The sequence below is a fragment of the Adiantum capillus-veneris genome, chromosome 19 (genome assembly GCF_014529385.1).
Source record: "Adiantum capillus-veneris isolate H3 chromosome 19, ASM1452938v2, whole genome shotgun sequence".
NCBI lineage: Eukaryota > Viridiplantae > Streptophyta > Polypodiopsida > Polypodiales > Pteridaceae > Adiantum > Adiantum capillus-veneris.
Genome location: NC_140949.1, coordinates 106247867 through 106273779, shown reverse-complemented (window position 1 = coordinate 106273779; position 25913 = coordinate 106247867). Strand labels below are relative to the sequence as shown.

Here is a 25913-nt window from a genome sequence, read left to right as displayed (position 1 = left end):
CAATGCATGCTCCAACAAATAGACAAGAGCTCATTCACCACTCCATACACATTGTAGCAATAATTATAGACTTGCACAATCCAATCACAAATTAATTTTTTCAGACAAGACAGTCCTTAATGCCTCTTTGAGTCATAACAACACCAATTCAATCTTGAAGTAGGCTAAACATTGAGGAAGTAAATGATCAGGACGTTGATATATTGCTGAAGTCAAACAAAAAATATAAGATGGTACAAATTACAAATGATGCCCTCAAGTTCGATCAAGTTATGTTAGTGCAAATTAAAATGCAATAGGGTAAAGACCCCGATAGAAAGCCGTCCCCGAAAAGGACGACGCAGCTATCATCTGCATAAGTACAAACTTGCACCAATGATAGGACAAGGAACCGCTAGTGGGTGGGTGGTTAGGGCAATACACTATGCATCTTGATCGTTGGATGAGGGGTTCAAACCCCTGTGGCGCTACGACTGCTTTCATTGCCATCAGTGGTTCACTTTATACACTCCAATTTTTTATACAAGCAATTTGCATTTGGTCGCCATTCTGCATCTGTGTTTCTCTGTTGTGATTCAAATTTTTGCTGCGTGTAGGGCTCTTGCTCCGCTTTCAAATGCACCTCTCCAAGGCGAAAACGGTGCAGCATCCTCTAGGAACGACGTATCCTCTCTTAGGTGGCCTTAAGTTGGGGGTTTTACCCTAGGAAGTTCTTCGTTTTTTGAAGGGGGATGCGGCCAAGCTTATGGTGGGTTCGAAAATGCCTCCCATCTTTCGACCAAGCGTTTGGTACGCCTTATACCCTATTGCCCAATATGCGCAAGATATCATGGGACATTCAACATATGAAGTAAGTTTTTTCAACACAATCTATACTATATATTAAGGAGACTGATTTTCCAGTGCCACGTGTCGCAATTTCCTTTATCCGGCTATAGTGAGGACAGTGTGCACGCAGGGGGGGAGAGAGAAAAAGAGAGAGGCGGCCGAAGGCTGCCGGCCACACTAGTAACCTATAATAGCCTATAATAATGAAGGTCACATACGTGGGGCAATGGAATCTGCTAGAGTTCGATGCACCACTCACAGTGTGCTCAAAATGCAAGGACTGTTATCCACCAAAAAGGACACGTGTGTCACCACACGTGGCAATTCAGTTGTACAATCTGAATGTGTAGCGCCCAGTGAGGAGAATCGAGACGGCGATCGACCGAAGGACTCTTTCGTGCCGCGAGACGTATAGACTCTGCACACTGTATCTGCTATATCCTTCTTCTCGGCAGGAGCAAGCACTCAATAAGTAAGCACTCCCTGTCTTCAAGGCCACCAGGTTGAGCGAAGCGCAATTGAAGTCAGGGTCCGTATATGGCACCTTCGCCTTCAGACCTGCGGTTTTCCCCTCAGCTGTCCCCAGGTCTCGTTTGCTCCACTCACAAAGATGCATTCCACAGTCTGGGCCAACCACAGATGTTCAGCCCAGACACTGTTTCAAATTGCCATATGGGCAGGCCAAGGTGTCTCCGAGAAGATATGTCACGACAGCTTAACATCCACTATCATCATTCAGCCTGTGCTTGTTCTGCCAGCCCTACGAATCTCACAACCAGACATGAAAGTCCTGCCTCTTCTCTCATGTATGAGGTGAGATTAATGTTTGCCACATGTCTGCTGCAAACAGTGGTGCTTTGTGCACGTAGTGTAAATGATGTGATTGCAACATTGGTATTTCTGCTATCAGTGTATATGATTCTTATTCACATGCCCCACTAGCAGCATTATCCCAACTGGGATACAAGAAATGCTGCCTTGTCAACAGTACCAGACGACGATTCTGATGTCTTGATCGAATGTCGAAACGTACATAAATACTTTGGAGAGAAGCACATTTTGAGAGGCGCTAGCTTTAAGGTAAAAGAGCATCCTGTTCAGCTTTTTGATCATGGTTATTGCAAACTCGTACCTGCACTAGCAAAGTGTTTATTAAAAAAAAGCACGCGCTTGCAAAGTGAAAGGTGACATATGTGTATGGTTTTCTGATAGGATAGATTCGTTATGGTGAGGCTGTGGGTATTATTGGACCCTCTGGTACAGGAAAATCCACTATCTTGCGAATAATGGCAGGGCTCATTTCACCGGACAAGGTCTATAATGTTTTGAACATGCAACTTGGTTTCTTTCCGCTAATGCATGTTGTTTGTTGGATTTTTTATGCATCTTTACTTCTTGTCTGGGCAGTGTGCATGTACGGACATGCATGAGTTTTTGGCACGATTGCCTTAAGTGTGTGTTTTTGGGCAGGGTGAGGTTTACATATGTGGCAAAAGGCGAAAGGGATTAATAAGCGATGAAGGCACTTTGGGTCTTAGGATTGGTTTGGTAAGCTGTTTGAATTTTGGAGCAGTTTTGTTTTATTATCCCTTTTTAATAGAAGCTGCCACTTGTATGCTTGTAGAGTTCATTTGGCTAATCATTATGTGCTTTTGGTAATGAGGAGGTTTCTGTACTACTATAAAAGTTTCTGGCTGTAACGTAGGTTTTCCAAAGTGCGGCGCTTTTTGACTCGCTTACTGTTGAAGAGAATGTTGGCTTTATGCTGTGAGACACAAACCATTCCTTCTTTGAGTCAATCAGTGTTTCTATAAATGTTATTAAATAAAGGATTAAATGCCTAAGAATTGACTTTCATTCACATCAATTGAATCCAGATATGAGCATTCCAGTCTTTCTAAGGAGAGGATATCTGAGCTAGTCACAGAGAGTTTAGCAGCAGTTGGTTTAAAGGTATGAAGTCTTCTGACGATGGTTGATATCATATGACATTTTTTTGTTATGTGAGACGTGTAAGTGTCAACGTGTTGAGTTAAGCTTGAATCGTAATTTGACAAGAGTATCGTATATTATTAAACATGCAGAATTCTTTGGGTTGTGCATTAACCACCTGAGGTCTTGAGTGTCACGTCAAAATTGTGGATTTTAAGTTGGCAAAAGGGAGGATTAGACTTGGAGCCCTGAAATTTCATGCAGGAGCTCCTATGGACAAGGAGAGACTATGTAAGATGATGAGATTGCAAAGGTATAAGGCAATATGTGTATTATAGGATCAAATTACAGCAGCATTAACATTCCCCTGTCAATGGGGTGAACCATTTTGAGTGATGGAGTCTGGAAAGCTTTTACATCTGCTTGTTTTCGAGTTGCATGCTTCATTCTACCTTCATGGTATTAAATTAATATGAAGGAGACTCCACCTAGTACTTAAGTACTTTTTCTATCGGGTCTGTTGTTTTCTCTCAATTTCATGCTCGGTTCCACCCTTGTTTTTATATAGGAGAGGGGTGGGTTCAGGAATTTAGATGCATTGGGTTTCCCAGGTTTCTACCATAATGCGTCCTTAGGGTTCTGTGCGGAGGATAGTGCAAGCATCATTTATTGTACAGGATAGTGCAAGCATCATTTATTGTACAGGATAGTGCAAGCATCATTAAGACTTGAGAGCTTGCTTCCACAGTTTACAAAGCTTTCATTATCCGTCTTTTGCAGTGCAGGTTGATGCTTTGCACTGCTGAAACATGGCAAATGTCCACGTCTGTGGACGTAGGAAAGTAGTGATTGTTGTTTTCCTAACAGCTTTATTCTTGTATTGTAAACTCTTGCAGGGTGTGGAGAACCGTTTCCCTTCTGAACTGTCAGGTGGCATGAAGAAGCGTGTGGCACTAGCACGGGCTATTATTTCTGATGAGAGCCAAGAAGTCAGAGAGCCAGAAGTATGTTAGTCAACAGCATGATTTATCTAAGCTATGTGTTTGAACAGCGCTATGTCATTAAAAAAAGGAGTTTTTAACCCCTCCCCCCCCCCCCCCCCCCCCCCCCCCCCCCCCAAAAAAAAAGAAAAAAAAAAAGAAAAAGAAAAAAGGGAAGTGAACACGCACACACACGCTTGCATGCGCATGCATGCTCATGCATGCTTGTTCTTTTAGATTGCTATATTACGGTGGAAGACCTCCCCAGAGAACCATAGGAAACATAAAATCCAAATTGAAGTAGCCAGTGAACCATCAAAAAAGGCCAACCATCAAAAAGGTCTAAGCCGACAATGACAATAGACACAATCAAGAAAGACATCTAAACGATACAAAGGAGTATTCCTGTTTATTATTTTGAAAGACCGAGGTTGTAAGTATGGGCAGCTGATATGCCTTGGACACCTTTGTAGAATCCATCGATTGGTAATTGGTATGGAGTACTGCTCTTCAATTGGCAGAGCTGGGTGTAAAAGATTGTCTGCAAAATGAGTGCAAGACAATGTCATCTTGTAGATAAGGTGGGCACATTTATTAACTTTTTTGCCATGTGTCATCTTTGTATAGTGTGGCAGGTTTTATGACTGCATAGGGAGCCTCAAATCTGGGCGGCCTGTTTTTTTGCAGTCTTTTAGTTCACTTATAATGGTATACACTCTCTTGAGTTATTGGGTGGTTGTTCTTTGGTCAATCTCTACATGTGGAGGCTGAGGCAGCGGGAGCGGTTCGCACATCAGAGGATAGGGGGCCAGATTGAGGTCACTATGGGGACCATTTACTAGAGTTGGGGGCGTGCCATCGTCTCCTTATTTAGACGAGATGGTATACTGGCTAGAATTGGGAGGCTTGAAATGCTTTTCATATGGAGAGCACTCCACAACCTCTGTGGTGGACTATGTTATGGGATCATTTGCTAGCATGCTTGTATCCCCTACCTCCAATCGTATGGTGTCGACTAAATTACGATCTACACCAAATGCCACCAAACAACAACTCGGTGTGGCTCTCATTGTCCACGAGTTGTGAGAGAACCCCTTATAAGGTCAGGGGATAAGTCTGATTGTTGTGAGGTTACAAAGTGTGAGTGTAAGCAACTGTGAATGGAACAACCCAATTGATCAGGAGGGAAGAAGAGCAACTGCACTGCTAAACAAGTCAATCTCCGGGGTAGAAGCATTTGTGAGTCCGAAAGGCATCACCAAATACTCGTACAGTCCATAGGACAACTTGAACACAGTCTTTTATACACCTTTAGGAGCGATCCTTATCTTATGATAGCCACTTTTAAAGATCAAATCTGCTAAAGCAAGGAGAACCTTGTAATATGTCAAGTATATCATTGGTCTTGGGTATTGGAATCCTCTTCTTGATGGTGATCTTGTTGAAAGCCCTATAACCAACGCGCATTCTCCAGTATCTGTCTTTCTTGAACTAGCAATATTGGTGAACAAAAAGGTGATGTATTGTGTTAGATCAATCCTAATTTTAAAATGTCTTGTACTTGGCTCATTCTCTCTTCCTGTTGAGCTTGGCTCACTGTGTAAGGGTGTCTATTCGGAGGAAAAATGCCAGGAATCAGATCTATGGTGTGATCCTTATGGTCATTTAGGCGGTAACTTGCCAGGCAAAGCCTCAGAACAACGATCGGCTTGAGCTTGTAGAAAACTTTGCCGCTTTGACTCTTTAATTCTGGCAAATTGGAATCCTATTGTCATCCACATTATTGAGAAAGCTCGAGTAAACAAAGACTTGATTTCATTAATGTAGAAATGGCCAAAGCTAATACAGGGGGTACAGGCTCGCCTTTCAACTTTACATCAATCACCATTTCTCAAGCTTGCTATTCTTCAATAGGATTTTCTTTGCCCCATAGTCTATGACCACTTTGTTCTGCGTGTGTCACAACATCCCTAAAAGAACATCGCACCCTTGAAAAGGCACGAGGTTGAAGTCCTCATGCCCTAAGTAACCTTGAGAATGTAGCCACAGCTTCCCAATGACGAGCATTACGACAACTCCATGTCCTTGTGCTGCCAAAATTGCAACCATTTGTGGTCCCATGTAACAAACTTGGACACTCCAAGTCAAGAATCAACCGCGACAGCACCAAATAACCACTTCAAAACAATTCACAGATCACAATAGATTTGCACTGGCCCGGCGGAGTTCCGTGCCTAGAGATATTGGCCCCAAAGACTGGCGCCCCTTTCGGTATTTCTTTTTATATTAATCAATCATCAAAGTACAAGAGAGCGGTTAGGGTTTCACTCTCAGACTCTGCGTCCAGATGCTCTGAGAAGTGAGGCCCTCACCACTAATTTAAAGGTTACAAGGGATGCCCAAAAGCAGAGCCCCAAAAGCTTTTAAAATCAAAAGCATCAGTTCTCTCTCTCTCTTAGAGAGTCTTTTCTCTTTTTTTATAAAAAAAAAAAGCAAAAGCAAAATTCGCGTCGCTCATCATTTTCCAAAAAAAAAAAAATAAAAAAAATTTAATAATCCGCCTCCGCGATTTCCGGAATTTAGGGTTTTGGCAAAAATTAGGGTTTGCAGGAATTTTAGGGTTTTTGGTAGAAATTAGGGTTTTTGCTGTTCGCCACGTCATCACTTTGTGACATACCCCCCTCTTGAAAGCATTGTAATCGACCGCGATTACGCCTGCAAAACCGACAAAAGCCATAAACCGTCTTAGCAGACACTGACTGTTAGTACCTACGTACTAGGAACGCACATCTAGCACATGTACAAAATCGACAGTCACATCACACGACATCACAGGACATCACCAGACATCACAGGACATCACATGACATTCAACATTCATTCGGATCTTAGACCATGATTTATCGGCAATGTAGCTAGCAATCACATCTAGGTCCAATCGGGACCTCAACGATGTCCGATTGACTAACCCCTATTGCAACCATGTCTATTCGAGATCAATCAGACCAAAATGCTGCAGTCATTTCGTCTATCAGTTCCTGCACTCACAAGAAGTCAAGAACAAATCAGTATCATAATCAGGAATTCCATTTCATAAAGTCATCCAGCAGAATACTGTCAGCTCTCAGTATCCCTGAAGCTCAAAGAGACATCAGTGACTTTAGTATCAAAATCGAGGCATCTGTTGACAAAGGAGCGGAGTAACTCCCCTCTTGTGCATCCCATTGCACCAGATCTTCGGCCAAGCTGAGTTTCTGGGTTCCGTTTGGAGTAGACTATGCTAAACCAAAACATCGAGGTAAAGTTTCACAATCCGAGGAGTATCTGCTAGGTCCTCCTCCTCCATCCACTTCGCATCAAATGCAGGAAAGTTCTTGAACTTAACGAAGAACCGCCTTCAGACTTTACCTTTCTTCGTATCATTATGTGCCAAAATGTGTTCAGGAACAAGGATCTCCTCGTTTTCTTCCACTTTGGGTTGCTCATCAGGCTCCCCATCATCAGGCACATCACCCTTAACAGGGTTCAAGAGACTCACATGCAATGCATTGTGAATCCTCCAAGTATCTGGCAGTTTCAGTCGGAAGGAGACATCATTTATCTTGTCAGTAATCTGGAAAGGTTCGTAGTATCACATACTAAGCTTTGGAAAAAGCCTCTCCTTTCCCTTTTGCTTTCTTAGGCGTGCCTTCTCAAAAGTAAGAGCACCCAATCATCCTCCTTCAGTTTCCAGTCGCGATGATGGCGATCCGCTGCCTTTTTCTGTCGTTCTTGAGACTCCTGCAAAGTCTCGCGAACCTTGGCAAAAGCCGTATCCAAATCTCGCGAATATTCATCCGCTTCAAATTTCTAAGCTTTCGTGCTCAGGAAGGATGGAACCTTCGCAGTAGTTTCAACAATCTCTCATGGCGTCTTCCCCGTCGAAGAGTGTATCGTGTTATTGTAGGTAAATTCCACCAAAGGTAAGTTCTTTTCCCATCGAGTCTTCTGATCCGAGATACAAGACTTCAATAAATCTAAAATCACTTAATTGGCAATCTCAAATTGCCCGTCAGTCTGCAAGTGGAACGATGACGAGAACTGCAACCGCGTGCCAATGTTCTCCCAAATTGCCTTCCAAAACAAACTCATAAATCTGGGGTCTCTGTCGGAGAGAATCGTCTCAGACTTGCCATGTAATCGGAAAATCATCGTGATCATTCTGTGTTCTCGGGAGATAAAAAAAAAATGAAATCCATTTCAATATTTTCCCAGGGGCGGGTGGGTATGGGTAAAGGCTGTAACAATCCCTGTGCCTTATGCCTGTCAAACTTGACCTTCTGGCATACCAAGCAACTGCGCACAAACTCTTCCACATCCTTCTTCAATCTCCGCCAAAAGAAATCTCTCTCTACCCCTTTCATGGTGGTAGCAATGGCGCGGTGACCCGTAAAAGGTGGACAGTGGCAATCAGTCATAACCTTTTCCCTCAACGGCTGTGTAACGCACAACATAGTCTTTTTCATCAAGTAGCCTTCCCGAAGGGAGTATCCAGCTACTGTCTCCCCATCCCGTATCTGTGTGAAAATATCTGCAAAATCTATATCTGTGGCACACTGATCGACCATATCCTCGAAGCTCCTATGATGTATCGCGGAAATAGCCAGAACCAACGGTTTCCTAGACAAAGCATCTGCCACCACATTCTTCTGTCCCTGCACATGGACAATTTGGAAGTGAAACTGTGACAAGATGTTCGCCCACCGCATCTGCTTTTCCGAAAGCTGCTTCTGTGACAAGAAGTAGCGCAAACTCTGATGGTCTGTAAAGACAGTAAAATCCGCTCCGAGTAGGTAATGCCGCCACTGAGTAAGAGCGTGGATAACCGCCAAAAGCTCTTTCCCATAGATCTGTGCTGTCATCTCCGGCCTAGAGAACAAACGGCTCTCGTAAGCTATGACATGGCCTTCTTGCATCAAGACCGCACCCAGACTACGACCACAAGCATCACAAAATACTTCAAATGACTTCTGCAAGTCCGGCAAAGTCAAAATAGGTCCCGTAGTCAATTTCTCTTTCAACGTCTGAAAGGCAGTCACCTCTGTGGGTCCCCACGAAAAAGGTACTCCTTTCTGTGTCAAGGTATGCAAAGGGGAAGCAACCTCTGCAAACTTTCGTATGAACCGCCTGTAGTACGAACACAGTCCCAAGAAGCTTCTAACTTCATGGACATTCCTCAAATCGGGCCAATCACGGATAGTCTCTATCTTGGCCGGGTTCATTTTCACTCCTGCTGTGCTGCTGACACAATGTGTCCCAAAAAGTGTATCTCTGGTAGGAAAAATTCACTTTTCTTAGCATTAATCACTAATGTGTGATCTCGTAATTCCTGAAAGACTTGAAGCAGATGATCTCTGTGTTCTGCCTCATTCTTGGAGAAAACAATGATGTCGTCAAAGAAAGTGCCAACAAATAGCCTGTACTCTCGAAAAATCCTGTCCATCATCCGGTTAAATGTCGCAGGAGCATTGGTTAAGCCAAAAGGCATCACCAAAAACTCAAATAACCCAAAAGTCGTTCGAAAAGCTGTCTTGTAGACATCTCCTGGCGCTTTCCTGATCTGATGATATCCACTCTTCAAGTCAATCCTGCTAAAGCACGAGGATCCCTGTAACTTGTCGAGTATATCATCGATCTTAGGAATTGGAAATCTGTTCTTGATGGTGATTTCGTGGAGAGTGCTATAATCGATGCACATTCTCCAAGATCCGTCTTTCTTCAAAACCAACAACACTGGAGAGCAATACGGTGAAGTACTAGGCTGGACAAGACCTTTTTCCAAGAGGTCTTTCACTGGGTTCATAATCTTTTCATTCTGTACTCGGCTCACACGGTAAGGTGGCCGATTCGGTGGCGTGCTTCCAGATATCAGATCAATGGTATGATCTTCAGGCCCTCTCAAAAGCAATCGGCATGAGCGTGGAGAAAAAAAATCTTGGCGTTCTTTTCTTCAGGTCAAAACATATTCAACTTTTATCCATCGTTCAGTTCTCCCAAAAGAATGAGTAAGAAAACTGAAGTTCATCAAGTACAATCTCTAAGCCCTTCATTTATCAAAGTCGCTTTCTCGGCCCGGTAGTCAACCACGGCGTAGTTCTTGTGGTACCAAGGGATCCCGAGTAGAACGTCACTTGCGTGCCCTGAACACCCCTGTCATTGCAAACAAAGTTTGCCAATGCTCGGTGTAATGGCAACATCCCATCCGGGTGCCAGTCGAACTACCTCTGCCTGTGGCGTCAGTCTGTCGGGCGTAGTTCCAAATCGAGCCGCCAATTCCAAGTGAAAAGAAGTTGGCCTTGGCTCCTTCAAAAGAGCTTCCTGATCCTTCACTTTGCCCCAAAAAAAAGCGGCAAAGTTTGTACTTTCATTCATTTGATTCGGTGCAAGTCCCACGCCATGTGGTACCAGTTCTACTTTTCTGTCTGCCTTTTCTGCCACATTCCTCAGCTGCTCTCGAACTCTCAGACCTGTCGTCGTCTTTATCATTCTGTTCTTTCTGTGCCTTATCAGGGCACTTCGCGGAAATATGTCCATGTTCCCCGCATCCAAAGCACTTCCCCTCTCTGATGAAGCGAGCTCTCTACTCAGGAGTAAGCTTGGGTCGTGCATCCTTTTTTTTCTCTGGGTTGCTCTTTTTCATTCTACTTTCATTCCCAGAAGTCTGTTCGGCTCGTTGTGTCATGGCCTCATCTGTGGGGTAGGTCAGACTGCAAGAGTGAATGGCAAAGCCTCGCTTCGCATGACTCATCAACTCCTGAATAGAAGCTGACTTCTGTTCCAAGCAGTGATTTCGGATCTCTGTAGGTAGACCCAAGGTAAACCGCTCAATCTGTTCTCTGAACGAGATCTTCTTGAATGAAGAGGCGGGTAGAAAAGAGCTCCAGAATCTTTCACAATAAGAATTCACTGTATCGCTCTTGGTCATCCGGAGATGGTTCCAAGCAGCTCGTATATCTCGCTCAAACTCTTGAGTCAACCAAGAAGAAATAAAAAGCCTCTTGAATTTCAGCCATGTAACTGGCACAGTCTTGCTTAATAGAAGCGTGGACCACCAAGTGCGAGCATTCCCCTTAAAATAAGAGGCAGCTCTCCGAATCTTGGAGTGCTCTGAATAGCGTCCTCCCGCGAAAGCGATGTCAAACTGCTGTATAAAAGACAAAGCCTTCGAAGCATCGGAGTATCCCGAAAAAGTATCAAACTTAAGTGCTAGGCCACCTTCCTTAAAATCTCGAACTTTCTTGCTTTTATCTTCGAGAAAGTCATACTGGTTGGCTTTGTAAAAATTCCTCTTGTTCGTATAAAAGTTTCCGTTGTCAGAGTCTGAACTGTCCGTAGACGAGTCCTCTGTAGAAGTGTTAGTCTCTGGGCGAGATTTAGCCTTCTTTGCCTTTCTCTTGCCCTTTCCAAAGCGTTGCTTCTTGCTTCGCTTTTTACCTTGTCTGTCTTCTTCGCTCGAATCCGAGGAGCTAGAAGAACTGTCAGAAGAAGAAGAAGAAGAACTGGGTACTCCTTCAAATCGAACACGCTTCTTCCGTTTCTTTGCCTTGTCAAATGTCAACCGACGACCCAAATATCCCGGGAAGTCAGTGCCTTTCTTCTGCTTTTTGCCGTGCTTTTTGGCTTTCTTTTGCGTGTCAAAAAGCTGAGCAATCCGTGCATCAACCACGTTCTCCAGTTCCTTCTCCGTATATTTCTTGGAGGCAGAAGGTTTCTTGAGAGCGGGTTTCGGGAGTGGTGTTGTGGTTCTCTGCCACTCCATCTGTACCTCTTTCAAAGAGGTCTGGTTCATATATTTTGCCATCTTCGAGTCCTTGGCAAAATTGAGTATCATCTTTGTTGCATCGCCGATCAATTGAAGACGCGTCATCTCTCTTTGCTCCGCTTGAGTAGGCCGAGGCAGGCCATACTCTCTGCCAGAATCTTCGTTGTGATCCTAGCCCGCATCTCCAGATGCAGAGGGAGTCGACTGATCATTGCCTGAAGCCATAGGTGCCGCGGAAAAAAATTCGGGGATCGGATTTCCCGTAGAAGAGAAATCGGCCGTGCTCTGATACCACTGTAACAAACTTGGACACTCCAAGTCAAGAATCAACCGCGACAGCACCAAATAACCACTTCAAAACAATTCACAGATCACAATAGATTTGCACTGGCCCGGCGGAGTTCCGTGCCTAGAGATATTGGCCCCAAAGACTGGCGCCCCTTTCGGTATTTCTTTTTATATTAATCAATCATCAAAGTACAAGAGAGCGGTTAGGGTTTCACTCTCAGACTCTGCGTCCAGATGCTCTGAGAAGTGAGGCCCTCACGACTAATTTAAAGGTTACAAGGGATGCCCAAAAGCAGAGCCCCAAAAGCTTTTAAAATCAAAAGCATCAGTTCTCTCTCTCTCTTAGAGAGTCTTTTCTCTTTTTTTATAAAAAAAAAAGCAAAAGCAAAATTCGCGTCGCTCATCATTTTCCAAAAAAATAAAAATAAAAAAAATATAATAATCCGCCTCCGCGATTTCCGGAATTTAGGGTTTTGGCAAAAATTAGGGTTTGCAGGAATTTCAGGGTTTTTGGCAGAAATTAGGGTTTTTGCTGTTCGCCACGTCATCACTTTGTGACATCCCATCTCTTCAGGTTTAATCCCTAGTTGAGCCGCCATCTCTGTCAAAATAAAGTTGGCCTTGGTTCAAATGTCAAAGAAGATAAGCGCTTCTTGGTCCTTGACTTTGCCGCATGTCTTGCAGAGCTCAATGTTGGGATCAGACTGACTCTCAGGTGTCCCCATGAAATCTGGAACAAGCTCAGCCTTGGTTTGCCCTTTCTTTGCTCGCTGCTCAGCCGCTTTTGAGTTTGTCTGTCTTCTTCTCCTCCTCCTTTAGACACTTCACCAAAATATACCCGGTCTCCACACTCAAAGCACTTGCCTTGCCTGTATTACTCGGGTAGAGGATTTCTTCTTCTGAGATCTCTCGCCTCTCTCTCTACAGCCTTGTTCACTAGCTCATTTGTTGGATAAGTCAATGACCCTATGTGTAAGGAAAAACTATCCATTGCATGTTCCATCGGTTGCTGAGTTATCGAAGACCGCTGTTTGAGACAATATCTCAGTATCTCTTTAGGTAGTCCACAACAATAGCATTCCATCTGCTCCTTATAAGAGACTTTCATGAAAGAACTAGCTGGTAGAACTTTGTCCTAGTATCTTTGATTGTAAGTGATTCCAAGCAATTAGCACATCTATTTCAAACTGGGTGAGTCAGCCAAAGAGAGGAGAACAGCTACTTGAACTTCACCCAAGTTCCTAGTGCTTTGCCATGCAGTAATCGCATGGACTGTCACAAAAATACGGAAGTGTAAACTAACTTTTAATTGTACTTCAAATACTCAAGAGAATTAGAGAGAGAGAGAGAGAGAAAGCTTGACACTTCATTGGGGACCAGAAGATGGGCTGGTCCCCCCCCATAAAGAGAATATCTTTATTACTAAGGGAGAATCTTTACAAGCACAGGAACGGGGCGAAAGCCCGTCCTCTATTCTTTCTTTGGTCTTTTTCTACTGCTGACTGAGAGAGTAGAAGAACTGCTCTCTGACTACTGAGAGGATCTATCCTCTTCTGCGAGATTTTGGGAAGCTCTCGTAGGGGAGAGTCTACCTTCCACAAAACTCATCGGAAGCTCTCACGAATGAGGGTCTATCTTCCGCTAATTGTGCCACTTTGGACGTAATCATTCCTGCAATCAACCAACCACAGAAACATGCAAAAGACACACACACACACGCTTGCTGTAATTTTCTGCACATAACCAGAAATTGTTACCTGAGCGCGTTCCAATGCCAAAATGGAGGTCCTTTTCGTGATGGAAATGCTCCAAACTTGGTGTATGTGTAGAGTAGGTAGTGGGGAATAAGATTCTATTAAGACTTTGCTGAAATTCAGCCTAATACAAGTGAATAGGGGCTGAAAACAGGGAATTTGCAGCAGCTAGACAAGGGAGAAAGAGAGTTTTCTACTACTTTACGCGATGAAACTTCTCCCAAAGCTGCATGCAACCATGAGAGGCCTTGTTCTAGGTGATGGGTGCTCAGAGCCTCCATATACACCACAAGGTGCTGCTCTCAAGCTTCAATGGAGAGCTTCACTGCGTAGAGGATGGTCAACTTGGGGGGGGGGGGGGGGGGGGGGGGGGGGGGGGTGCACTGCCAACCTGGCAAGAGGGGGATGGGCTGCTCTCTTATAGCCTCCCAGAAGAGGGGGCGCTCGCATGAAGAGAGGGAGTGAGGGGGGGAGAGAGAGATTGCATGGGAAAGTGTGCCAAGTGGCACACTTACTTTAAAATTTAAAAACCATTCAACTTTTGACTTTAAAAATTCTATGCTAGTTAATGAAATGTGCAATTAAGTGCACAACTGCACACATAGATGCAACAAATGAAAACGTTAGCTGCTCCCTAGCGCATTGCTATACTAGCAATGCTCTGGCATTACCTGTTCGCACTTGTCTGGCCATTTGGTCCAGTGCAAATCATTTAAGAATACTTTTAACTAACTTATCCTAAGGCTGTAAAATAATCAGTCCTTAGGGTTATTATTCTAAGGACCCTATCGTATTCCTGTGCTTGCACTAGCGCGCGTAATTTTCTGAGCCTGAAATCTGAGGCTACTATCTACCCCTTCATTGAAGACCTGATTTCCCAATCGCTAGGGCTTCAGGGTATTTTCTGCTAGGGTCTCCCTGAGGTGCACTGGCCCAAACTTGGGCGCACGTGAGGCCCCAGAACTGCTAAATCTATTCTAATGTGCACACAACTAATTAGATAATTCTTTTCTCGTAAATAAATTAATTATTTACAAAGTCTGACTTAGTTACATCCCTCTTGGTTCTAAACAGTTGACCTCAACTGTAGAGTGTCAACCTAACTGTGCAAGATGTCTGGGTAGTCCTTAAGATCGGACTTAGTCATCCACTTTGCATCTAAAGGAGTGTAATTCTTGAACTTGACTAAATACTTTCGATGTAGACTCCCCGACTTGAGTTGTCTCTCCGAGTGGTGTATTATCTGGTCAGGTTGAAGGATTTCCTCAGTCTCTTCGACTTCTGGAGGATCTTCTTGTACTGGCGCCACTGAAGGAGGTCCAACATATGGTCGGAGGAGACTGATATGAAAAGCATTATGGATGCGCCAGTTAGAAGGCAAATCCAATTTGAAAGTCACGTCATTGACTCTATCTGTAATTTTGAAAGGGCCGTAAAATCTATGGGAAAGTTTGACAGCTTTCCCTTTGCCGACCCCGCTTTTTCAATCTAGCTTTCTCAAACCGAAGGAGGACATATTGTCCTTTTTCAAGATTGAGATTCCTTTTGTGCTTGTCTGCTTTTCTCTTCTGTTGCTCTTGAGTACGAAGAATCGCTTGCTTTACTTCTTGATGGGCAATATCAATATTGTGCACAAATTCATCGGCGGCGAAGATGTTTTCTTTGGTCACCATAATAGGAAGTAAGAGTGGCTTCCCATAAATAATTTCGAAGGGAGCTTTACCAGTTGAGGAATATATGGTATTATTATACGCAAACTCAACTATTGGTAAGTACTGTTTCCATTCGGATTGTCGTTCCGAAACATAGTGTCACAAAGTGATGACGTGGCGGACAGCAAAAACCCTAATTTCTGCCAGAAACCCTAAAATTCCTGCAAACCCTAATTTTTGCCAAAAACCCTAAATTCCGGAAATCGCGGAAGCAGATTATTAAAAAAAAAATAAATTTTTTTTTTTTAAATTTTTGGAAAATGATGAGCGACGCGAATTTTGCTTTTGCTTTTTTTTATAAAAAAAAAAAGAGAAAAGACTCTCTAAGAGAGAGAGAGAACTGATGCTTTTGATTTTAAAAGCTTTTGGGGCTCTGCTTTTGGGCATCCCTTGTAACCTTTAAATTAGTGGTGAGGGCCTCACTTCTCAGGGCATCTGGACGAAGAGTCTGAGAGTGAAACCCTAACCGCTCTCTTGTACTTTGATGATTGATTAATACAAAAAGAAATACCGAAAGGGGCGCCAGTCTTTGGGGCCAATATCTCTAGGCACGGAACTCCGCCGGGCCAGTGCAAATCTATTGTGATTTGTGAATTGTTTTGAAGTGGTTATTTGGTGCTGTCGCGGTTGATTCTTGACTTGGAGTGTCCAAGTTTGTTACAGTGGTATCAGAGCACGGCCGATTTCTCTTCTACGGGAAATCCGATCCTCGAATTTTTTTTCCGCGGCACCTATGGCTTCAGGCAATGATCAGTCGACTCCCTCTGCATCTGGAGATGCGGGCTGGGATCACAACGAAGATTCAGGCAGAGAGTATGGCCCGCCTCGGCCTACTCAGGCGGAGCAAAGAGAGATGGAGCGTCGTCAATTGATTGGTGATGCAACAAAGATGATGCTCAATTTTGCCAAGGACCCGAAGATGGCAAAATATATGAATCAGACCTCTTTGGAAGAGGTACAGACAGAGTGGCAGAGAACCACAACACCACTCCCGAAACCCGCTCTCAAGAAACCTTCTGCCTCCAAGAAATATACGGAGAAGGAACTGGAGAACGTGGTTGATGCACGGATTGCTCAGCTTTTTGACGCGCAAACGAAAGCCAAAAAGCACGGCAAAAAGCAGAACAAAGGTACTGACTTCCCGGGATATTTGGGTCGTCAGTCGACATTCGACAAAGCAAAGAAACGGAAGAAGCGTGTTCGATTTGAAGGAGTACCCAGTTCTTCTTCTTCTTCTTCTGACAGTTCTTCTAGCTCCTCGGATTAGAGCGAAGAAGACAGAAAAAAAGCAAAAAAGCGAAGCAAGACACAAAGCTTCGGAACGGGCAAGAAAAAGGCAAAGAAGGCTACATCTCGCCCAGAGACTGACAGTTCTACTGAGGACTCGTCTACAGACAGCTCAGATTCCGATGACGGAAAGTTTTATGCGAACAAGAAGAATTTTTACAAAGCCAACCAGTATGACTTTCTCGAAGATAAAAGCAAGAAAGTCCGAGAGTTTAAGGAAGGTGGCCACTCGATCAAGTTTGATACTTTTCAGGATACTCAGATGCTTCGAAGGCTTTGTCTCTTATACAGCAGTTTGACATCGCTTTCGCGGGAGAACGCTATTCAGAACACTCCAAGATTCGAAGAGCTGCCTCTTATTTTAAGGGGAATGCTCGCACTTGGTGGTCCACGCTTCTATTAAGCAAGACTTTGCCAGTTACATGGCTGAAATTCAAGAGGCTTTTTATTTCTTCTTGGTTGACTCAAGAGTTTGAGCGAGATATACGAGCTGCTTGGAACCATCTCCGGATGACCAAGAGCGATACAGTGAATTCTTATTGTGAAAGATTCTGGAGCTCTTTTCTACCCGCCTCTTCATTCAAGAAGATCTCATTCAGAGAACAGATTGAGCGGTTTACCTTGGGTCTACCTACAGAGATCCGAGATCACTGCTTGGAACAGAAGTCAGCTTCTATTCAGGAGTTGATGAGTCATGCGAAGCGGGGCTTTGCCATTCACTCTTGCAGTCTGACCTACCCCACAGATGAGGCCATGACACAACGAGCCGAACAGACTTCTGGGAATGAAAGTAGAATGAAAAAGAGCAACCCAGAGGAAAAAAAAAAAAAAAGAGGATGCACGACCCAAGCTTACTCCTGAGGAGACAGCTCGCTTCATCAGAGAGGGGAAGTGCTTTGGATGCGGGGAACATGGACATATTTCCGCAAAGTGCCCTGATAAGGCACAGAAAGAACAGAATGATAAAGACGACGACAGGTCTGAGAGTTCGAGAGCAGCTGAGGAATGTGGCAGAAAAGGCAGATAGAAAAGCAGAACTGGTACCACATGGCGTGGGACTTGCACCGAATCAAATGAATGAAAGTACAAACTTTGCCGTTTTTTTTTGGGGCAAAGTGAAGGATCAAGAAGCTCTTTTGAAGGAGCCAAGGCCAACTTCTTTTCACTTGGAATTGGCGGCTCGATTTGGAACTACGCCCGACAGACTGACGCCACTGGCGGAGGTAGTTCGACTGGCACCCGGATGGGATGTTGCCATTACACCGAGCATTGGCAAACTTCGTTTGCAATGACAGGGGTGTTCAGGGCACGTGAGTGACGTTCTACTCGGGATCCCTTGGTACCACAAGAACTACGCCGTGGTTGACTACCGGGCCGAGAAAGCGACTTTGATAAATGAAGGGCTTAGAGATTGTACTTGATGAACTTCAGTTTTCTTACTCATTCTTTTGGGAGAACTGAACGATGGATAAAAGTTGAATATGTTTTGACCTGAAGAAAAGAACGCCAAGATTTTTTTTCTCCACGTTCATGCCGATTGCTTTTGAGAGGGCCTGAAGATCATACCATTGATCTGATATCTGGAAGCACACCACCGAATCGGCCACCTTATTGTGTGAGCCGAGTACAGAATGAAAAGATTATGAACTCAGTGAAAGACCTCTTGGAAAAGGGTCTTGTCCAGCTTAGTACTTCACCGTATTGCTCTCCAGTGTTGTTGATTTTGAAGAAAGACAGATCTTGGAGAATGTGCATCGATTATAGCACTCTCAACGAAATCACCATCAAGAACAGATTTCCGATTCCTAGGATCGATGATATACTCGACAGGTTACAGGGATCCTCGTGCTTTAGCAGGATTGACTTGAAGAGTGGATATCATCAGATCAGGATAGCGCCAGGAGATGTCTACAAGACAGCTTTTCGGACGACTTTTGGGTTATTTGAGTTTTTGGTGATGCCTTTTGGCTTAACCAATGCTCCTGCGACATTTAACCGGATGATGGACAGGATTTTTCGAGAGTACAGGCTATTTGTTGGCACTTTCTTTGACGACATCATTGTTTTCTAGAAGAATGAGGCAGAACACAGAGATCATCTGCTTCAAGTCTTTCAGGAATTACGAGATCACACATTAGTGATTAATGCTAAGAAAAGTGAATTTTTCCTACCAGAGATACACTTTTTGGGACACATTGTGTCAGCAGCACAGCAGGAGTGAAAATGAACCCGGCCAAGATAGAGACTATCCGTGATTGGCCCGATTTGAGGAATGTCCATGAAGTTAGAAGCTTCTTGGGACTGTGTTCGTACTACAGGCGGTTCATACGAAAGTTTGCAGAGGTTGCTTCCCCTTTGCATACCTTGACACAGAAAGGAGTACCTTTTTCGTGGGGACCCACAGAGGTGACTGCCTTTCAGACATTGAAAGAGAAATTGACTACGGGACCTATTTTGACTTTGCCGGACTTGCAGAAGTCATTCGAAGTATATTGTGATGCTTGTGGTCGTAGTCTGGGTGCGGTCTTGATGCAAGAAGGCCATGTCATAGCTTACGAGAGCCGTTTGTTCTCTAGGCCGGAGATGACAGCACAGATCTATGAGAAAGAGCTTTTGGCGGTTATCCATGCTCTTACTCAGTGGCGGCATTACCTACTCGGAGCGGATTTTACTGTCTTTACAGACCATCAGAGTTTGCGCTACTTCTTGTCACAGAAGCAGCTTTCGGAAAAACAGATGCGGTGGGCGAACATCTTGTCACAGTTTCACTTCCAGATTGTCCATGTGCAGGGACAGAAGAATGTGGTGGCAGATGCTTTGTCTCGGAAACCGTTGGTTCTGGCTATTTCCGCGATACATCATAGGAGCTTCGAGGATATGGTCGATCAGTATGCCACAGATACAGATTTTGCAGATATTTTCACACGGATACGGGAGGGGGAGATAGTAGCTGGATACTCCCTTCGGGAAGGCTACTTGATGAAAAAGACTATGTTGTGCGTTACACAGCCGTTGAGGGAAAAGGTTATGACTGAATGCCATTGTCCACCTTTTACGGGTCACCGCGGCATTGCTACCACCATGAAAGGGGTAGAGAGATATTTCTTTTGGCCGAGACTCAAGAAAGATGTGGAAGAGTTTGTGCGCAGTTGCTTGGTATGCCAGAAGGTTAAGTTTAATAGGCATAAAGCACAGGGATTGTTACAGCCTTTACCCATTCCCACCCGCCCCTGGGAAAGTATAGCGATGGATTTCATTTTTGATCTCCCGAGAACACAGAGTGGTCACGATGGTATCTGGACTGTTATTGACAGATTTAGCAAACAGGCTCATTTCATTCCAGTGAAGAAAACAGTCAAGCCGGATCACTTAGCGAGACTGTTTGTGGCCCAGATTTTCAGATTACATGGCATGCCTGAGACAATTGTCTCCGACAGAGACCCCAGATTTACGAGTTTGTTTTGGAAGGCAATTTGGGAGAACATTGGCACGCGGTTACAGTTCTCGTCATCGTTCCACCCGCAGACTGATGGGCAATCCGAGATTGCCAATTCAGTGGTTCTAGATTTATTGAAGTCTTATATCTCAGATCAGAAGACTCAATGGGAAAGATATTTACCTCTGGTGGAATTTGCCTACAATAACACGATACACTCGTCGACGGGTAAGGCGCCATTTGAGATTGTTGAAGGTGCTGCGAAGGTTCCACCCTTCCTGAGCACGAAAGATAAGATCTTTGAAGCGGATAAATATACGCGAGATCTGGATACGGCTTTTGCCAAGGTTCGCGAGACTTTGCAGAAGTCTCAAGAACGACAGAAAAAGGCAGCGGATCGCCGTCGTCGCGACATGAAATTGAAGGAGGATGATTGGGTGCTCTTACGTTTTGAGAAGGCACGCCTACGAAAGAACAAGGGAAAGGAGAGGCTTTTTCCAAAGCTTAGTATGCGATACTACGGCCCTTTCCAGATTACTGAAAAGATAAATGAAGTCTCCTTCCGATTGAAACTGCCAGATACTTGGAGGATTCACAATGCATTTCATGTGAATCTCTTGAAACCTTTTAAAGGCGATGTGCCTGATGATGGGGAGCCTGATGAGCAACCCGAAGTGGAAGAAAACGAGGAGATCCTTGTTCCTGAACAGATTTTGGCACATAAGGATACGAAGAATAAGGGTAAAGTTCGAAGGTGGTTCTTGGTTAAGTTCAAGAATTATCCTGCACTTGATGCGAAGTGGATGGAGGAGGAGGACCTAGCAGATACTCCTCAGATTGTGAAACTTTACCGCGATGCTTTTGGTTTAGCATAGTCTACTCCAAATGGAACCCAGAATTCAGCTTGGCCGAAGATCTGGTGCAGTGGGATGCACAAGAGGGGAGTTACTCCACTCCTTTGTCAACAGATGCCTCGATTTTGATACTAAAGTCACTGATGTCTCTTTGAGCTTCAGGGATACTGAGAGCTGACAGTATTCTGCTGGATGACTTTATGAAATGGAATTCCTGATTATGATACTGATTTGTTCTTGACTTCTTGTGAGTACAGGAACCGATAGACGAAATGACTGCAGCATTTTGGTCTGATTGATCTCGAATAGACATGGTTGCAATAGGGGTTAGTCAATCGGACATCGATGAGGTCCCGATTGGACCTAGATGTGATTGCTAGCTACATTGCCGATAAATCATGGTCTAAGATCCGAATGAATGTTGAATGTCATGTGATGTCCTGTGATGTCTGGTGATGTCCTGTGATGTCATGTGATGTGACTGTCGATTTTGTACATGTGCTAGATGTGTGTTCCCAGTACGTAGGTACTAACAGTCAGTGTCTACTAAGACGGTTTATGGCTTTTGTCGGTTTTGCAGGCGTAATCGCGGTCGATTACAATGCTTTCAAGAGGGGGGTATGTCACAAAGTGATGACGTGGCGGACAGCAAAAACCCTAATTTCTGCCAGAAACCCTAAAATTCCTGCAAACCCTAATTTTTGCCAAAAACCCTAAATTCCGGAAATCGCGGAGGCGGATTATTTAAAAAAAATTTTTTTTTTTTTTTTTTTTTTGGAAAATGATGAGCGACGCGAATTTTGCTTTTGCTTTTTAAAAAAAAAAAAAAAGAGAAAAGACTCTCTAAGAGAGAGAGAGAACTGATGCTTTTGATTTTAAAAGCTTTTGGGGCTCTGCTTTTGGGCATCCCTTGTAACCTTTAAATTAGTGGTGAGGGCCTCACTTCTCAGGGCATCTGGACGCAGAGTCTGAGAGTGAAACCCTAACCGCTCTCTTGTACTTTGATGATTGATTAATACAAAAAGAAATACTGAAAGGGGCGCCGGTCTTTGGGGCCAATATCTCTAGGCACGGAACTCCGCCGGGCCAGTGCAAATCTATTGTGATCTGTGAATTGTTTTGAAGTGGTTATTTGGTGCTGTCGCGGTTGATTCTTGACTTGGAGTGTCCAAGTTTGTTACACATAGCACTTGAGGAGATCTAAAACAGAGGCATTAGCGATTTCGCTTTGACCATCTGTTTGAGGATGATAAGTTGATGAAAAATCAAGCTTAGTTCCCAAGTTTTCGAACAATGCCTGCCAAAATAGACTAGTCATGCGGGGATCTCTATCGCTGACAATAGTCTTTGGCAATCCATGGTGTTTAAAAATCTGAGCTAGAAATATTCTAGCCATGTGATCAGCTTTGATCGTCTTCTTTACGGGAAGAAAATGTGCTTGCTTACTGAATCTGTCTACGATAGTCCAGATTGCATCATTTCCATTCTTGGATCTAGGAAGATCCGTAATAAAATCCATGGCAATACTTTCCCATGGCGTGTTAGGCACAGGGAGCGGCTGAAGCTTGCCATAAACTTTATGTCTGTCATATTTTACGTCATGACAGAAACTCAATACGCTGAACTTTGTGTTGATGTATGCTCATGTGTGTGTGCGTGTGGTGTGTGTTGTGTTGGGGAGCATATGTTAGTACCTAGTTCTACACCCACTATTGGGCACTGACGACGTTAGTGGGGATGTCGTGGTATTTAGTCAATACTATGCATGATGGAGCTGATGGTTATATTGTCTTGTGGGTGACTACCATGGGTCTATACCTTGCACTTTCCTTCAAGGGTGAATATGGGCTTATCCTAGATTCATCTAGGTATATATACTCACGTACATGTTTTTCAATGTCCGCACGGAGTGTTGGCCAAAAGAAATACCTTTCGAGGACATTAGTGGTGGAAGCAATTCCCCGATGCCCGGCATAAGGAGAATTATGTGCTTCATCCATCACCTTCTGTCGTAAGGGCTGAGCTATGCATATTGCTTGTTGACGATAGAGCGTATTATCCCTAATGGAATAAGGTGGCCTTGAGTGACGAGCTTGAAGATCTGCCCAAATTGTGGCGAAGTTTGGATCTTGAGGATACATCTCGCTGAGAGATTCTAGTTCCTCATGATAAATTGTTGTTAGTGCATTGATCTTTGGACGTCTGGAGAGAGCATCTGCAATTGCATTCTTCGTTCCAGAAGTGTGTAAAATCTGAAAATGGAACATTGAAAGAAAGTTGGCCCACCTCATCTGCTTTTCTGATAACTTTCTGTGTGAGAAAGTAGCAAAGACTTTGATGATCTGTCTTGATAATAAAATCAGCTCCTAATAGATAGTGTTTCCAAATGGAAAGAGCATGAATTACTGCTATTAGCTCTTTCTCGTATATGGAGACATGCAACTCTGCATCTTTAAGGCGCCGACTTTCATAGGCTATCGCGTGACCCTCTTGGTTCAAAACTGCTCCTACACAATCTCCAGATGCATTGTAGTATACCTCGAAAGGTTTGCGAAGATCAGGGACGGTGAGAACAGGTTCGTGACTGAGTAGATACTTAAGCTTTTCGAAAGCTTGTTTTTTTCCAGACCCCCAATGGAATGGAATCCGCTTCTTTGTCAGGTCATGGAGGACCTGCTATCGCGGCAAAAGCTCGAATAAAACGCCGATAATAGGAACAGAGGCCAAGGAAACTTCGTACATCATGTACTGTAGTTGGCGTAGGTCATTCTACAACTGCTTGAATCTTATCAGGGTCCATCCTCACCTGTTTGTGAGACACTATATGGCCCAAATAGTGGATTTCTTTTAAAAAGAACTCACTCTTCTTAGCATTCACAAATACTTTGTGTTTCCGTAATTCTTCAAACACTAAGGCGAGATGCTTATAGTGTTCGTCTTCCGACTCTGAGAAGATTAAGACGTCATCAAAGAAAATGCCTGTAAAACTTCTATATGAGTGGAAGATTCTATCCATCATTCTGTTGAATGTAGCTGGTGCATTAGTTAGTCCAAAAGGCATTACTAGAAATTCATACATCCCGAAGGTCGTTCTAAATGAAGTCTTATGCACATCCTGAGGAGCTATGCGGATTTGATGATAACCGCTCTTCAAGTCTATACGACTAAAGACACTTGCTCCTTGTAACTTGTCAAGAATGTCGTCAATCCGAGGGATTGGAAATCGATTCTTGATTGTGATCTTGTTTAGAGATCTATAGTCTATGCACATGCGGAATGTGCCATCCTTTTTCTGCACTAGCAAGACAGGTGAACAATATGGAGAAGTACTAGGCCTTATTAAGCCCTTCTCCAAAAGTTCGTTAACGTGCTTGAGAATTTCCTCTTGCTACATTAGACTAACTCGATAAGGGGGCTGATTTGGAGGAGAACTTCCTGGGATCAAATCAATTGTATGATCCTCAGGTCGCGAAGGTGGGAGTTCATTTGGAAGTTCATCTGCAAAACAATCTTTATAACTCTAATAACTTAAGTCTTTTTTGCTCTAAAGAGGAAGAAAGTTGTGAAACAGACACATCTCTCTCTCTTGCAAAAATCAAGTACGCTGAAACACACTTTTTCATTTCTTTCTTGATGGCAATGTGATTGGCGATAGGAATATGCCAATCACCTGCATCTGCAAGTACAAGATACTCCTTTCCTTTATGAGCAAAAGATAAGGTTTTCTGAACATAGTCAGGAATGGGATGCATCTTGTAGTGCCAAGGCATTCCCAAGATAACATCGCATCCTTCAAGTGAAGCTAGTAAGAAAGACTCTTGATCTTTGTAGTCGTCGACCTTTATATTCAACTTCCCTATGATGGAGTAGAGTTTGAGTTCTGCCCTTTGAAAGCAGATTGTGCTTGAATAGAAACTCCAAAACGATTGGGCTGCAAGTTCAGGTCATCAGCTAGCTTGGTAGAGATGAAGTTGTCTGTCGGTAGCTCTTTCTGCCTCGTTTGGATCTGCTCCTCATATTTTCGCTTCCTTGACTCCTGTCGATCTTAATCGGTGAAGAGGGAGAAGAAGGGCTTATGTTATCCTCGAAATGAATAGGTCGTCGATGTATATCCCTTCTTTGCAAGTTCTTCAAAAGTAGTGTTTGTCACAAACTGGTGATGTGTCAAGCCACTGAAGACCAATTGGGTTAGGGCTCCTTGAGCCTAACCCTAGCCAACTTGGCGAGGGGCCTAAACTCTAGCAAAAGCAGAAGAAGAAGTCTTGACTAACTTACAGACCTCGCTGAGTGACCCAATAAGTAAAGAAGGGTTAGGATTAAAACTCCTAATCCCCAACAACTTATGGGACCCCGTCCGATGGGGCCCAAGATAATAAAATAAAGCAAGCACCCCCCCCCCCCCCCCCCCCCCCCCCCCCCCCAAATCTTGCGCAAAAGATGATGACATGGTTGTTGTACGAACGACCCGTGAAATGCGGAGACAGGCTGATGATGTGGCAGTTGTATGGACACTCACATTTTATGCTGGTTGCTGATGTGGCAGTTGTACGGATTTCCATATATTGCGTTGGCAGTTCTTGGACACACCAAATGCTTATGAGCTAGATGCTTTTCATGTAAAATTGTTTTTCAAGGCCAAGGGGCCTTTAAATATGTGACAAGTGCTCACTCTCTGGCATGCTCGTGCATGGAGATGCAGAGCAGTTGTGCAGCCGTTGTACCGAGTTGAGGCAATATAAAGAAATACCGAAAGGGGCGCCATGGTTTGGGGCTAGTAATCTCTTGGGATAGAACTCCGCCACTCTGTGTCTCGTGTGTCGTGCATCTCTTTCAGTTCAGTTGTTTTGAAGTGCTAGAAGTCTGTTCAGTGTGTTCTTTTTCCTTTTGCACGTGGTGCCCTCCTGTTACAGTGGTATCAGAGCTTCAATCGTGTGCTTTTTTGAAAGCATATCAGTCCTTCCAAAGAGCAAACAGAGCAAGACGACGCTTCCAGATTTCACATGAAATTTTTTTTCTCCTTTTTGGGGGAGAAAGATCCAAG

General features: G+C 43.9%; 1 protein-coding gene across 3 annotated transcripts in view; it reads left to right on the top strand.

Moving 5' to 3' along the window:
- Positions 1-1171: 1171 nt before the first annotated feature.
- ABCI13 (non-intrinsic ABC protein 11) overlaps positions 1172-25913 on the top strand; it is a 37276-nt gene continuing 12534 nt past the window's right edge. Inside the window, exons 1-7 of one of the 3 annotated variants that reach the window (XM_086491060.1) lie at positions 1176-1641; positions 1774-1908; positions 2046-2141; positions 2299-2376; positions 2534-2595; positions 2706-2781; positions 3657-3764. In XM_086491060.1, coding sequence (XP_086347186.1) covers positions 1366-1641; positions 1774-1908; positions 2046-2141; positions 2299-2376; positions 2534-2595; positions 2706-2781; positions 3657-3764 — 831 coding nt within the window. In that variant the 5' untranslated portion in view covers positions 1176-1365. Of the gene's footprint in view, positions 1642-1770; positions 1909-2045; positions 2142-2298; positions 2377-2533; positions 2596-2705; positions 2782-3656; positions 3765-25913 lie in introns of all 3 variants that reach the window. The other 2 variants (XM_086491059.1, XM_086491061.1) reach the window with 2 other exon arrangements.